General features: G+C 42.6%; 1 protein-coding gene across 11 annotated transcripts in view; it reads right to left on the reverse strand.

Moving 5' to 3' along the window:
* LOC110531211 (ankyrin repeat and SAM domain-containing protein 1A) overlaps positions 1–14,939 on the reverse strand; it is a 107,057-nt gene that overhangs the window by 26,729 nt on the left and 65,389 nt on the right. For 7 of the 11 annotated variants that reach the window (XM_036988374.1, XM_036988376.1, XM_036988372.1 and 4 more), the window contains 2 exons: positions 4,561–4,605; positions 2,228–2,297 (listed from right to left, as the gene is read on the reverse strand). In XM_036988374.1, the coding sequence (XP_036844269.1) occupies positions 2,228–2,297; positions 4,561–4,605 (115 nt within the window). Of the gene's footprint in view, positions 1–2,222; positions 2,298–4,560; positions 4,606–12,009; positions 12,617–14,939 lie in introns of those variants that run through there. The other 4 variants (XM_036988379.1, XM_036988380.1, XM_036988381.1 and 1 more) reach the window with 4 other exon arrangements.

Genomic DNA, 14,939 nt, shown 5'->3' on the forward strand with positions numbered 1-14,939 from the left:
CTGATCTTTTGATCACCATCCCTTTCTTTTTTCTTTCTATATCTCTCCATCTGCCAGCAGGGAAGAATAGGACAGGGACTTGGGACAGGTTCTATAGGGACCAGCAATGGGGAACTTCACAGCTCCGCCGCTATCTACCACCACCACTGTGGAGAAGGAATACACTGAACTCGATCAGAAGACAGAAGACAGAGAGTCTTTTCACATGGTGTGCAACAGAAAGACAGCATTTCTCAAAGAAGCATTTCCTAGCAGCAGGTCCCATGATCCCATGACAGTCAACTCATTGAGATGGTGGTAAGGGGTGTGGCTGGTGGAAAATATGCTTTCGTTGATTTAGGCTCACAGAGGAAGGTTAACAACCCAAACAGCCCACGAAGCGCAGCCGTCCTGGGCAACAGCTTTACTGCAGTGGGATTGCCTTATTCTTGCCTTAATGCAAGTTTGCAAGGTAAAATGAGCTCATTCCCTGAAATACATGCCTCTTAATATTTTAACAGCTCACTCCAAATGCAGACCACAACAAACAAGCGAAAAACTGCCAGAATGCAATAACGAGATGGCCAACGGTTTTCCTTTTTTCTCTTTCTTCATTGGAACATCGCCGTGGGCTTAACGTTCAAGGCTGGTTCATCTTCCTTCTGTGACTGTAAAGAAGCAGCATGTTGTGGAGAGGAGCAGAGAAGGAGGATGGAGGAGGAGGCTGACAGGAATGGAGGCCATGCTTCTGGTTCACTCCCACAGTCCCCTGGTCCCTGAGTGACTATCCATCAGAGCTAAAGGACAGCTTTGCAGCAGAGTAGCGGACTGTACTTTAGGCTAACATAGGTGGTATATTCAGTGCACATAATTCTGTGACTGCACAGATATCTGTTAAAATGGGTCTATAGTAAATCTAATTTACGGAAATACACTTGGTCCCTTCCAAGTTTAGCCATATTGTCCTGGAGCCACAAAGGAAACGAGGGCAAAGCCAGCGAGTGGGGGGTACAGTGTCGGACCCCCAGTGAAGACATTTTGGCAGAAGTGGTGTACCAATCTGGGTCAGAAAACAGTGTCTGAGACAGCCTTAAAGCAAGGACAGCCACAGTGTGAGCCAATGGATTCATGTCCTTACAGTAAACCTTCTTCTTAGGTTACATAGAACACACTGGGAATTGTTGAAAGTAATTTCTAACAATGGCTGAATAAACTCAACTATTAATCTACATTCAAAATATGGCCACGTCCTTCACTGGTACTAATGTAATCTCTGGTCACCCACTATTATAACAGGTCCCTCGTGTGCTATTCAAAGAGCCAGCTGCCACCCGGATGGTCCGACTCAGTCATCACTAACATCAACCCATTCATCACTTCCCACATGCTCTCTGATTCCGAGGGGTTGGTATTTAAATGCGGAAGACACATTTTGGTTGAATGCATTCAGACTAGGTATGCCCCTTCCCTCTATGCCGTCAGTGTGGGTATCATGATTCATGTATTTACAGTATCTTTCAGTTCCCCAGCTTTAAGCTATTCACATGGCTCAAATGACTGGTCTCCAGGGACCATTACAAAGCCCAAACAACATACACATGAAGTGGTGGTGGTGGGTCCCCTAACAGAATGCCTAAAAGACACACACAAGCACAAATAGGATGCCAAGGCGTGAACGACAATGGCAACTGAATTACATACTTTATTAAGACTAATGGCCATGGCTTTGGAGAAAACAGAAAGCAGTGAAATGGAACATTCTGGAAAAAAAATTTACTTGTTGAATTATCTCGGCCAAAATAGCCAGGCGTGTAATGAAAAGGTTTTACTTTATAGCACCAGGGACACATTGTTGGAATCACAGAGCACACCATTCTAACTGGGATGGAATGGATTACACAAGATGGGAAAGGAAGATAAAGACCTAGAGGAAAGAAACTATCAAATGTATTGATTCTCTTTATACCCAACAACACGCAGAACTGACTACAGGAAAGATAATACAAAGCTGGACTTTGGAAAGATGGATCATGGGAGTCTTGACCAGAAAGAGAGAGTTTCAATAGTAGACCAGGGAAATAAAAGTTGACATTAGGTTGGGATGTTCTTCAATGAAAGTGACAGGAGAAATGTAACCTGTACCATGTTCACAAAACAGAGTAAGTGGATGCATTGCATATGCTATGATAATACTGCATGTTATGTTACATAAAATGCTTTGGGTCAGGGGACTGTCATCTTACCGTACCTGGGGTAGCGTACTGCTGGTCTCTGGAGAAATCGATGCCTGCGCCAATCAGCGTCATGATCTTCTCAATCTGAGGAGAGGAACAGAGCAGAGTGTCAGAGGGAAAGACAAGATGGCTGCCACACCTCTCACCAAAGGGACAATAGTTACCCACATGCATTGAATCCCACACTGCAGTACAGTAACTGTAAATGAACCCTTAAATAATGCATAATCTTGCTGACCAGACTTGTCTGAGACCGGGGGCTGTGAAAAGAGAATGGGCTAACCAATACATAGAAATGTTATTAAGAATTGATCAAAAATGGCTACGCATCTGAGTATCATGTTACAACTTCATTTTTAGAGGGACTGCAGGGAAGTCTAATTCATTTAATTTCAACATTTCTGTCTTATGAGCCTTTGCAGCCTGCAGCCAAAGCATTGTAACAATGTAGTTAGGCTCGATATTACAGCAGCAGCCAGCGAGCCATTCTTTCATTAATTCATTTACAGTACCTGATGTCAAACAGAATCAGACTTCAACAGGAAAGAACACACATTTGGTTAGAGGAAAAGAACTGGGGCTGCATATGATCTAGCTATTATTTCCCTACTTCAGAGAACTCTTTTTCCTTCTTTCTCCTTTCTAAATATACGACAGAAATATGGCAATCGACCCGAACCCAAGAGGACTTGTTATTGATTATTCCCCAACGAAGCATGCCTCTAACACACACAGAACACACCTCCCCCATCTCATCCATCATCCAACTATAGATGATGCTCAGGTACTCTGATAAGGTATAATTCACCATGAATCCGCATAAGACCGGAAACACACACACACACACACCTGTCCCAAACCCATCTCCCTCACACTCATTCAACAGCGAAGCAGCAGTATCAATAGGCCATAGAGCAGAAAGGCCGACAGGCCGACCCAACATGAGAAATAAAATCCCCCATTCTAGTTCTGTGGACCCAGGGCAGAGACAGTCGACCAACAAACACTGCTGTCAGAGCTGTCAGCCACTATCACAGTGTCCCCCAAACACTTCAGTCTCCACTTGCAGGACAAATGTGCTCCGTCATGAGAGACGGGCTCTATTCTTTACATGAGGCCCCTTTAGTTTGGAACAGATGGCTGTTCCACATGACTGACACTTATTTCAAATCAGTGATAATTTTCAAGGAGAGATGTCATTTCACACAGGAATAATTGTAGGGTTTTGATGTAAATGTCAACAGTGCTTTTGCACAGTTGTAAAGAAAAAGGCTAAAACTCTAAAAGCAATGGAATTTCCCTACCTAGAGCACTTTATAGTTTATGGAAAAGCCTGGTCTCTATCCAGGTGAGAGGTTCGATGCAGACTAGCTATGGGCCACTCTGCCTCAGCATGTCTGATTTGAGCTCTGCGCTGACCTTTTCTACAAGGAGCACCTGTGTGCCTAAGTAAAACAATGTTGGCGCATGCAAAGACATACAAGACAAGATTTAGGAGCACAATGGCAAATAATTGAGATATTAAAGCTAAAATCCTTAATTTTTCTAGGCGCACTGGTGCCCCTAAATTAAAATTCCAGGTCGCAGAGGAAAATATTTAGGCACATACGCAAGTACAATGGTCACAATGTAGAGCCCTGCCTCTGGTAGACACTGCATGCTGCTGCCTGGAGGCACTAGGAGAACAGGAAGCCTTATATAAACTCTTGTTAACAACTTAATAATACTATCTACCATTCTCAACCACTAGAACTAAAGGAAGAGATGGGAAGTAATCCCACATTATACACATCGGACCAGAATAATGAAATGTGATTGCCAGTTTCTCAGGTCAATGCACAAAGAACAGGCCTGGCCTCTATTATGTAACTTTACATTTCAAAGGAGGAGAATGAAATGCATTAGTCCCAATTCCACATGAGAGGGCTACCTTGGAAATGACTTTAACTGGATACCTTAGTCAGTTTGACACTTAGTGAGCAGTCAGTCTATGTATATTTCCCAGCAAAAAAAGATAGTGGAAATTAGCGTTCAGAGTGATCACGGTTAAATCATCATGAGAAGAGGTAGCTAACAATTGGCGCAATAAAATAAGTTGACTATGAAAGGTCAAGCAGTGGAGTCTACTTAGGTAGGCGTCTTGCCTTACAGACAAAGCAGTGAACAACAGACTAAAAAGGTTAGATTGTTAGAGCAACAAGAGTCTCACAAAAAGGTTATTCCCAAAAAAGAACAATCGTATTCACCTCCATCAATAAGAAAAGGAAAGACACACACCAGAAAGAGAAGAGTACCACAGGACCCCAAAAAACACCAACGGAGATATATGAAGGGCGTGCTCTCTTACACTTTCAGAGGACTGAGATCTCCGAGGAGGTAGTGTGGGAGGCATCTGATGGGAGAGAGTCAGGTTGTTGTTTGGTTTTCATTTCCACATTCTAATTTTTTGGCTCAGCAGAGCAAAATGTGAGAGACCAGACCTGACTTCCTACATTTGAAGAACATTCAAAATGGAAAACATAAAACAACGTTCCATATGGCCATGACAAACATCCTCATTGGAAAGGAGAACATCCTGCATCAAGAAACAAACTGCAATTGTGAGAATACTTTGTTGATAAGCGATGCTCAGATCTTAATGCATATTAGATCATTTTTTGATTGTTGTAAACTATGAACCAGCATCATGCAGCCATCCGGCCGATCATTTAAAGAGCTGAAGTGTGTGGTAGTGCGTGTGCGTGTGCGCGTATTACTCCACTTGCAGGACACAGCTCTATTAGAAACACCCACACACCTCTCCATACAGTACCATCAGAGATAGCTCTCGTTTTACTGAGGGTTTTACTCTCCAGGTGTCAAACTGTTTCATGTCTTTTCTTCCATTTAGAACAATACTGGAGCTGAAGGTAGGCCCGGAAATCTCCTTGACCCTTCTATTAACATTTTTCACTGACACTATGCACACTCACAGGACTCTACACACAAGAACACACATTCATACTGACTCTACACACACACACAATTATCATATACACTGCTGCTACTCTGTTCATCATACATCCTGATGCATAATCAACTTACCCCTATACATATCTACCTCTATCACTCCAGTATCCCTGCACATTGCAAATATTGTATTGGAACGGATACTGGAACTGATCCTGTATATACAGTACGAGTCATATAGTTAAGATTCTTGAAAGTAGCCACCATTTGCCTTGATGACAGCTTTGCACACTCTTGGCATTCTCTCAACCAGCTTCAAGAGGTGGTTACCTGGAATGCATTTCAATTAACAGGCGTGCCTTGTTAAAAGTTAATTTGTGGAATTATTGGTGTCCTTTAGTAGTGGTTTATTTGCAGCAATTTGACCATGAAGGCCTCATTCACACAGTCTCCTCTGAACAGTTGATGTTGAGATGTGTCTGTTACTTCAACTCTGAAGTATTTATTTGGGCTGCAATTTCCAAGGCTGAAAACTCTAATGAACTTGTCCTCTGAAGCAGAAGTAACTCTGGGTCTTCCTTTCCTGTGGCGGTCCTCATGAGAGCCAGTTTCATCATAGCGCCTGATGGTTTTTGCGACTGCACTTGAAGAAACGTTCAAAGTTCTTGACATTTTCCAGATTGACTGACCTTCTTCATGTCTTAAAGCAATGATGGACTGGTCATTTCTCTTTGCTTATTTGAGCTGTTCTTGCCATAATACGGACTTGGTCATTTGCCAAATAGGGCAATCTTCTGTATACCACCCCTACCTTGTCACAACACAACTGATTGACTCAAACGCATTAAGAAGGACAGAAATTCCACAAATGAACTTTTAACTTCTCATGGCTGCAGGGGCAGTATTGAGTAGCTTGGATGAATAAGGTGCCCAGAGTAAACGGCCTGCTCCTCAGTCCCAGTTGCTAATATATGCATATTATTAGTACATTTGGATAGAAAACTCTGAAGTTTCTAAAACTGTTTGAATGATGTCTGTGAGTATAACAGAACTCATATGGCAGGCAAAAACCTGAGAAAAAATCCAAACAGGAAGTGGGAAATCTGAGGTTTGTAGTTTTTGAACTCAACCAATATCCCACTGTGTATTCGATAGGGCTATGTTGCACTTCCTAGTGCTTCCACTAGATGTCAGCCGTGTTTAGAAACTTGAATACGGCTTCTACTGTGATGTGGGGCCGGATGAGAGCTCTTTGAGTCAGTGGTCTGGCAGAGAGCCATGTCCTGGTCATGCGCATTTCACATGAGAGCGACCTGCGCTCCATGGCTTTTCTATAGACAATGGAATGCTCCAGATGGAACGTTACTGAAGTTTTATGATAAAAACATCCTAAAGATTGATTCTATACTTAGTTTGAAATGTTTCTATGACGTGTAATATAACTTTTTTAAGTTTTCGTCCGACGTTCGGCTGGACCTGCACGAGCGTTTGGATTTGTGTACTAAACGCCCTAACAAAAGTAGCTACTTGGACATAAATAATGGACATTATCGAACAAATCAAACATTTATGGTGGAACTAGGATTCCTGGGAGTGCATTCTGATGAAGATCATCAAAGGTAAGGGAATATTTATAATGTTATTTCTGATTTCTGTTGACTCCAACATGGCGGATAAATCTTTTTTTTTTCCTGAGCGCCGTTCTCAGATTATTGCATGGTTTGCTTTTTCCGTAAAGTTTTTTTGAAATCTGACACAGCGGTTGCATTAAGGAGAGGTATATCAATAATTCCATGTGTAACACTTGTATTTTCATCAACATTTATGATGAGTATTTCTGTAAAATTGATGTGGCTATGCAAAATCACTGGATGTTTTTGGAACTAGTGAACGTAACGAGCCAATGTAAACTGATTTTTTTTATATAAATATTAACTTTATCAAACAAAACATACATGTATTGTGTAACATGAAGTCCTATGAGTGTCATCTGATGAAGATCAAAGGTTAGTGATTCATTTTTATCTCTATTTGTGCCTTTTGTGACTCCTATCTTTGGCTGGAAAAAAGGCTGTATTTTTCTGTGGCTTGGTGGTGACCTAACAATCGTTTGTGGTGCTTTTGCTGTAAGGCCTATTTGAAATTGAACACTGGTGGGATTAACAACAATATTACCTTTAAAACGGTATAAGATTAATAATAATAATTAATAATAACAGATTTCTGTCATTTTGAATTTGGCGCCCTGCACTTTCACTGGCTGTTGTCATATCGATCCCGTTAACGGGATTGCAGCCCTAAGAAGTTTTAACAAAGCACACCTATTAATTTAAATGTATTCCAGGTAACTACTGTACCTCATGAAGCTGGTTGAGAGAATGCCAAGAGTGGGCAAAACTGTCATCAAGGAAAAGGGTGGCTATTTTGAAGAATCTCAAATATATTTTTATATATTTTTATTTGGTTACACTTTTTGGTTACTACATGAGTACATATGTGTTATTTCATAGTTTTGATGTCTTCACTATTATTCTACAATGTAGAAAATATAAAAAATAAAGACAAATCCTGGAATGACAGGTGTGTCCAAACTTTTGACTGGTACTGTAGCTTACTGGCACTGACCCTGGAACTGTTCCTGTATATAGCTTACTTCTTGTGTTTTTCTTTCTCGTGTTTTTGTTCTACTTTATAGTACTACTGATATTGATTACCGCATTGTTGGGAAAAAGCTGGTAAGAAAGGCATTTCACTGTACTTGTGCATGTGACAATAACTTGAAACTTGCTCACCAACAGAAATGAACATAGCATAACAAGCATAAACACATTTTAACCTGTAAAAACATGCGGCAGGTTGCAAATGGGACTATGACAGCAAGCGACAAGCTGGCTGGCACGCTGGCTGACTCATTCAGGTAGCCTAATTTGAAACAGATGGGACTAAACTACCTTTCCCATCACCATCTGCTGGTTCTCCATATCAGCCTTAACTGGCAGCCTCCATACTGGCTCTCCTCTCTGTGTGCTCACTAAGGATGAGGCACATGCATGCTCAAAAGAAAGGGGACAAGAGGGTTTAGCCTGAACCATCTGTGGAATAGGGGGGGGTTCACTCAGCTTTTTGATCCCACTCTTTTCACTCTGCCCCTCCTTCCTCATTAACTAGTCCCCTCCATGGCACTGGCACTGTTCTCTTTACAATGAAAACGCCATGGAATGACAGATCCCTCCCCCATTATAGATAGGCTATGTACAGTGCCTTCGAAAAGTATTCAGACCCCTTGACCCCTTTTTTTACGCTCAATCTTCACACAATACCGCATAATGACAAAGCAAAAACAGGCTTGTAGGAAAACAGAAATATCACATTTATATAAGAATTCAGACCCTTTAATCAGTACTTTGTTGAAGTGCCTTTGGGAACGATTACAGCCTTGAGTCTTCTTGGGTATGACGCTACACACTTGGCACACCTATATTTGGGGAGTGTCTCCCATTCTTCTCTGCATATCCTCTCAAGCTCTGTCATGTTGGATGGGGAGCATTGCTGCACAGATATTTTCATGTCTCTTCAGAGATGTTCGATCGGGTTCAAGCCCGGACTCTGGCTGGGCCACTCAAGGACATTCAGACTTGTCCCAAAGCCACTCATGCATGGTCTTGGCTATGTGCTTATGGTCGTTGTCCTGTTGGAAGGTGAACCTTCGCACCGGTCTGAGGTCCTGAGCGCTGTGGAGCAGGTTTTCATCAAGGATCTCTCTGTACTTTGCTCTGTTCATCTTTGCCTCGATATTGACTAGTCTCCCAGTCCCTTCCGCTGAAAAACATCCCTACAGCATGATGCTGCCACCACCATGCTTCACCGTAGGGATGGTGCCAGATTTACTCCAGATGTGACACTTAGTAGCATTCAGGACAAAGAGTTCAACCTTGGTTTCATCAGACCAGAGAATCTTGTTTCTCATGGTCTAAGAGTCTTTAGGTGCCTTTTGGCAAACTCCAAGCTGGCTGTCATGTGCCTTTTACTGAAGAGTGGCTTCCATCTGGCCACTCTACCATGAAGGCCTGATTGGTGGAGTGCTGCAGAAATGGTTGTCCTTCTGGAAGGTTCTCCCATCTCCACAGAGGAACTCTGGAGCTCTGTCAGAATGACCATCGGGTTCTTGGTCACCTCCCTGACCAAGACCCTTCTCCCCCGATTGCTCAGTTTGGCCGGTCGGAGAGCTTTTGGAAGAGTCTTGGTGGTTTCAAACTTGTTACATTTAAGAATGATGGAGGCCACTGTGTTCTTCAGAAATGTTTTGGTACCCTTCCCCATATCTGTGCCTAGAAACAATCCTGTCTCGGAGCTCTAGGGTTGGTTTTTGATCTGACATGCACTGTCAACTGTGGGATCTTATATAGAGAGGTGTGTGCCTTTCCAAATCATGTCCAATCAATTGAATTTACCAAAGGTGGACTCCAATCAAGTTGTAGAAACGTCTCAAGGATGATCAATGAAAACAGGTTGCACCTGATCTCAATTTCGAGTCTCATAGCATGGGGTCTGAATACTTATGTAAATAAGGTATTTATGTTTCCTAAAAACCTGTTTTCGCTTTGTCATTATGGGGTATTGTGTTTAGATTGCTGGGGATTGTTTTTAATTTAATCAATTTTAGAATAAGGCTGTAACATTTGGAAAAAGTCAAGGGGTCTGAATACTTTCCGAATGTGTGTTAGACACTCATGAGCAGGGATGTTTATTTTCAAACAGGACAGGTTTATTATGTAGAACTCTCTCGGGGAGGAGGAGCATTGGGAATGAGAAAGAAATAAAATAACTATGAGAACAATGGATGTCATAACCATATATCATGCTGAATAAAAGACAAAAAGCTCCATAAGGATACCTTCCTTAATACTGCTATTCTCACAGGATGAGGACATTATTTTCTAAATATCTATTTATAGCTTGTGTAAAATATAATTTAGCTCACTCTAGTGTCCATAAATGTCATTGCATTGCTTCCCTTCCAAACCTGATGTTGCAATTAAACAGAGAGATTGATGAGTTGGGACAATTATCACTCTGTGGAGGAATGCTAGGTCTCCTGTAAAGTGGTTACACAAAGCTCTAAGTGTGGCCTGCCCAGATAAAGATGACAGGACTGTGGCTTCATTCAGATCTATAGGCTCTCTGTTTGCCTGCAGAATAAAACCCTTGAGTGTCATCAGTTCCCAGTAATGAGCAGTTTTGGACAATACAGCCCAGCCAGCATCCTCTGTCTGTCTGAGTGGCTGTGCTATACGCTGCTGTCTGGTAATCTGGCTAGGAGCTGTGGCTCTCAGGGGAAACTGCTAGAGTAATGTTATGCTACATTCTTTCATGGAGGAGATGTCTGGATTCTATCTCCCCCTCTAGAACCTGACTGCCAAACCCTGTACCTCTCTGTAATGGTCTACCAGCCTGTGATTCAGGACAATACCCTGAATACACCTCCTCCGAGCATATGGGACCCGAAAGGTGCCAATAGGAAGAAATGATTGATTACTGTACATCACACAGCTGTATACACACACCAAGCTGTGCTCCGACACACACAGACACACATATGCACCCAACACACACACACTACACGGTGCTAGCACCATTCAACCTTGATATTTTGGCACCCTTCATCCAACATAAGAATCAGCTTTCAAGGCTGCAGTTGGCTGGCTGTAACAGACAGGTCTAATAGAGACTAAGTAAATACATCTCGATCTGAGCAGAGGATATAACGGCCTGGTGGTTCCTCAAGGTACGGCCTATAGGCCTACATACACAGCCAAGGAAGCTTCTCACTGGGATAGATACTCATAACCAAACACAGAGCTGAGACAAGAGAGAAGGTTTTAATCCATATATAGGTCCTAGAGACACATCCATTGTGAGAGGGGCTCTCTAGTGTCTATGGGCACCATCGACCTGATAGGATGAGAAGAGGTCAGAGATCAGGGGGGTGTTAAAGGTCAACAGCTGAGGAGGGAGTGGGTTAGCTACCAGGTGGGGTTGGGGTCAGAGTGATGGAGATAAAAAATATTCTGGAAGCGGGAGCGAGATGGAAATGGAGTGAGAGTGATAGAGAGAGAGACAAAGACAGAGAGAGCCCTTAGGCACCGAGACCCAGGGCCAACTGGCAGAGTGTGTTGGAGGTAAAATAAAGGTCTTCCAAATGGAAAGCGTGCCCAGATCTAGGAGCCGAGCCTCACATTAGCAAGCTGGCTCCGAGAGCAGGGCCTGGAGAGGCCATTCAGAGGGCCTAAACACTAACACAACACCCTCTGAACAGGTGCCACGGGATCTACACTGACACTGGTACACAGCACAATCAATAGCATCCACCAAATGCCCCAGAGTGACCCTCCGTTGGTCACCCCAGGCGATGACACACCACACAGAGTTTGGTTTGCTCCCAGCAGCAGGTCCTAACCCACAGCATGGGGATTTAACTCTCTTATTTCTACAGGGTCTCAGGCCATCTCCTCTCTCAGAGGGAGAATCTGGGAAAAGAGCTTAACCCTCTCCAAACAAACAGAGTGCTAACAGATACAGAAAAACAATAATAGCAACATTGATATACCCTCAAAAAACAGCCTGTGGAGTTTAAAATGCCACAGAAGATTAGACAGAAGTCTTGATCAATGAGGTTGGCTAAAGTAGGAAAACATCATTGGCTTAGTTAATAAGATGGAAGAGAAAATGTTACAATATTATTAATATTAATGAAAAAATATCCTAAAAGAAAAAGAGGTAGACTACAACATAATTTCTATTAATGGAAAATTGAAAGACACTGTGTAAAGAGAATCAATATACTCACAAAAGCTGGCTTCATAGTGGCCATGGGATCCTTGGGGAGCAGGACAAGAAACGAAGCAGAAGTGAAGTGGGCTGTTAGATGACTATCCTTTCTTCTCAGTCTCTGTCTATGTGTCGCTCTCCCGCTCTCTTTCTTCTCTCTCTATCCCCTCCCATCTGTGGGTCTACTCTAACTGGCCCAAACAATGTATCCCCTGGATTGTCATGTTCAGTATGATCCTAAGACTGAGACAAACCTGCATTAGCATGGGCTTTAAAACACACACACACACACACACTTAAATGCAGATGCGCAGGCCAAGACCTCATGCAAGTAAAATCTCCTTGTCTGTAAAGGCAGGCTGTGTGTGTAAAGAGGAGAGGGTGTGAGAAAAGGAGGAGTTAGCAGACCCAGACACACAATGAAATAGCTTTTTTTGGTGCCCTGGGACCCCCTCGTCCACACGCTGTCACACAGCTCAGTAGAGTGTTCCAGAGCAGCCAGCCGTGACCAGCAAGATGGCCGCCCGCAGCCAGGCTAGCTGCTCCTCACAGCAACAGTGGGGAGGGAGAGACGGCTAAGAGAGGGATAGAGAAAATAGAGAAGGGCTACACTTTAAAAACTGACCTATTTACAGAGGATATTCGCAGGCTTCTAAATAACTAAAACAAAGGATGGGGAAAGTTAGAAAACATACTTTTGCTTAATATTGCTTTCATTTGTTAAACATTCCATCAATGGTGCAGACCGAGTACTTGAGGTTTTCTTGAAAACAGTACGAGAACAGAGTTTCAGCTTGAGAAATTGCTCTTTGCTAAGAAGCAATTTGTTTATTTTGGGCCATTTTAATTGAAAACAATCACAGTAAGGTATTTAATTCTTACCCAGAAATTATTTGATGTTGAGATAAAAATGCCTGCATTAGACCTTTAAGAAAACTGTCCAATGGGTAATGAGTTAGGTAGAATGTAACCCAGGGCAACCCCTCCTGGGTGAATGAGCATTACAGCCCTATTAAAAAAAAAGAAGAAATAGAAAAGTTGTGAAAACGAGGACATAAAAAAAATCTGAAAATGAACTTTTTCTTGCCAAAGGAAATAACTTGCATACCGTACTCCCTCTTACACACACATACGCATCACGGACAGGCTACATGCTAATCCGAGTGATGCGTTGAAAGGCAACGTTTGGCTGTTATCTTGAACACCGCAGCTCAGGGTTTCTGTATTAGCATTCACCTCTGCTAGGTTGTTGAGCAAACTGTCAACTCTCCGGTCTGCTACACCGCAATAAGTGATCCTACCTGACCAGCTGACAACCTTCAGGCTGAGGGGGTGACAGAGAGAGCGACAGGGAGCCTGTGAATACAGATAAGGCGCTAATAATGGGCGTTAAAGGAACTGAGATCTCTGGTAACCTTCAAACCTTTACATGAAAGGTGTGTGAAGAAAAAAAGAACGGTCAAATATGAAGCAATGCTGCCACTACTCATAGGAGGTACAAGTACTCAAAACAGGTCAGGGCACTCAAGAGGTTGCAGTATGTAAATGAACACAACAGAAGTTCTCCTCGTACCAACTTAGATTCTGTCACACAGGAACTCAACTCCATCTCAAATCAAATCAAAGCTTATTTGTCACGTGTGCCGAATACAAGGTGTAGGTAGACCTTACAGTGAAATGGATACTTACAGGCCCTAACCAACAGTGCAATTTTAAAGCAAAAAATAGCTATTAGGTAAACAATAGATAAGTAAAGAAATACAAATAAAAAAACAGTAAAATGACAGTGAAAATAACAGTAGCGAGGCTATATACAGGTGGTACCGGTACAGAGTCAATGTTAGTGGTTAGTGGCACTGGTTAGTTGGGCTAATTGAGGTAATATGTACATGTTCTCTACCGTTCAAAAGCTTGGGGTCACTTAGAAATGTATTTATTTTTGAAAGAAAAGCACATTTTTTGTTCATTAAAAAAACATTGATCAGAAATACAGTGTAGACATTGTTAATGTTGTAAATGACTATTGTAGCTGGAAACAACTGATTTTTAATGGAATATCTACATAGGCGTAGAGGCCCATTATACGCAACCATCACTCCTGTGTTCCAATGGCACGTTGTGTTAGCTAATCCAAGTTGATCATTTTAAACGGGTAATTGATCATCAGAAAACCCTTTAGCAATTATGTTAGCACAGCTGAAAACTGTTGTTCTGATTAAAGAAGCAATACAACTGGCCTTCTTTAGACTAGTTGAGTATCTGGAGAGTCAGCATTTGTGGGTTCGATTACAGGCTCAAAATGGCCAGAAACAAAGCACTTTCTTCTGAAATTTGTCAGTCTATTCTTGTTCTGCGAAATTAAGGCTAAAGAAATTGGCAATTGAACAGCACAAACTGGCTTTAACCAGAATAGAAAGAGGAGCTGGAGGCCCTGATGCACAACTGAGCAAGAGGACAAGTACATTTAGTGTCTAGTTTGAGAAACAGACGCCTCACATGTCCTCAACTGGCAGCTTCATTAAATAGTACCCGCAAAACACCAGTCTCAACGTCAACAGTGAAGAGGCGACTCCGGGATGCTGGCCTTCTAGGCAGAGTTGCAAAGAAAAGGCCTCATCTCAGACTTGCCAATAAAAAGAAAAGATTAAGATGGGCGGGACACAATGCAAATAGTCCGGGTAGCTATTTGATTACCTGTTCAGGAGTCTTATGGCTTGGGGGTAAAAGCTGTTGAGAAGCCTTTTGGTCCTAGACTAAGTGCTCCGGTACAGCTTGCCATGCGGTAGCAGAGAGAACAGTCTACGACTGGGGTGGCTGGGGTCTGAGACAATTTTTTGGGCTTTCCTCTGATGCCTGGTGTAGAAGTTCTGGGTGGCAGGCAGCTTGCCCTCTGTAGTGCCTTGTGGTCGGAGGCCGAGCAGTTGCCGTACCAGGCAGTGATGCAACCAG

The sequence above is a fragment of the Oncorhynchus mykiss genome, chromosome 9 (assembly GCF_013265735.2).
Source record: "Oncorhynchus mykiss isolate Arlee chromosome 9, USDA_OmykA_1.1, whole genome shotgun sequence".
In the NCBI taxonomy this organism is placed as follows: domain Eukaryota; kingdom Metazoa; phylum Chordata; class Actinopteri; order Salmoniformes; family Salmonidae; genus Oncorhynchus; species Oncorhynchus mykiss.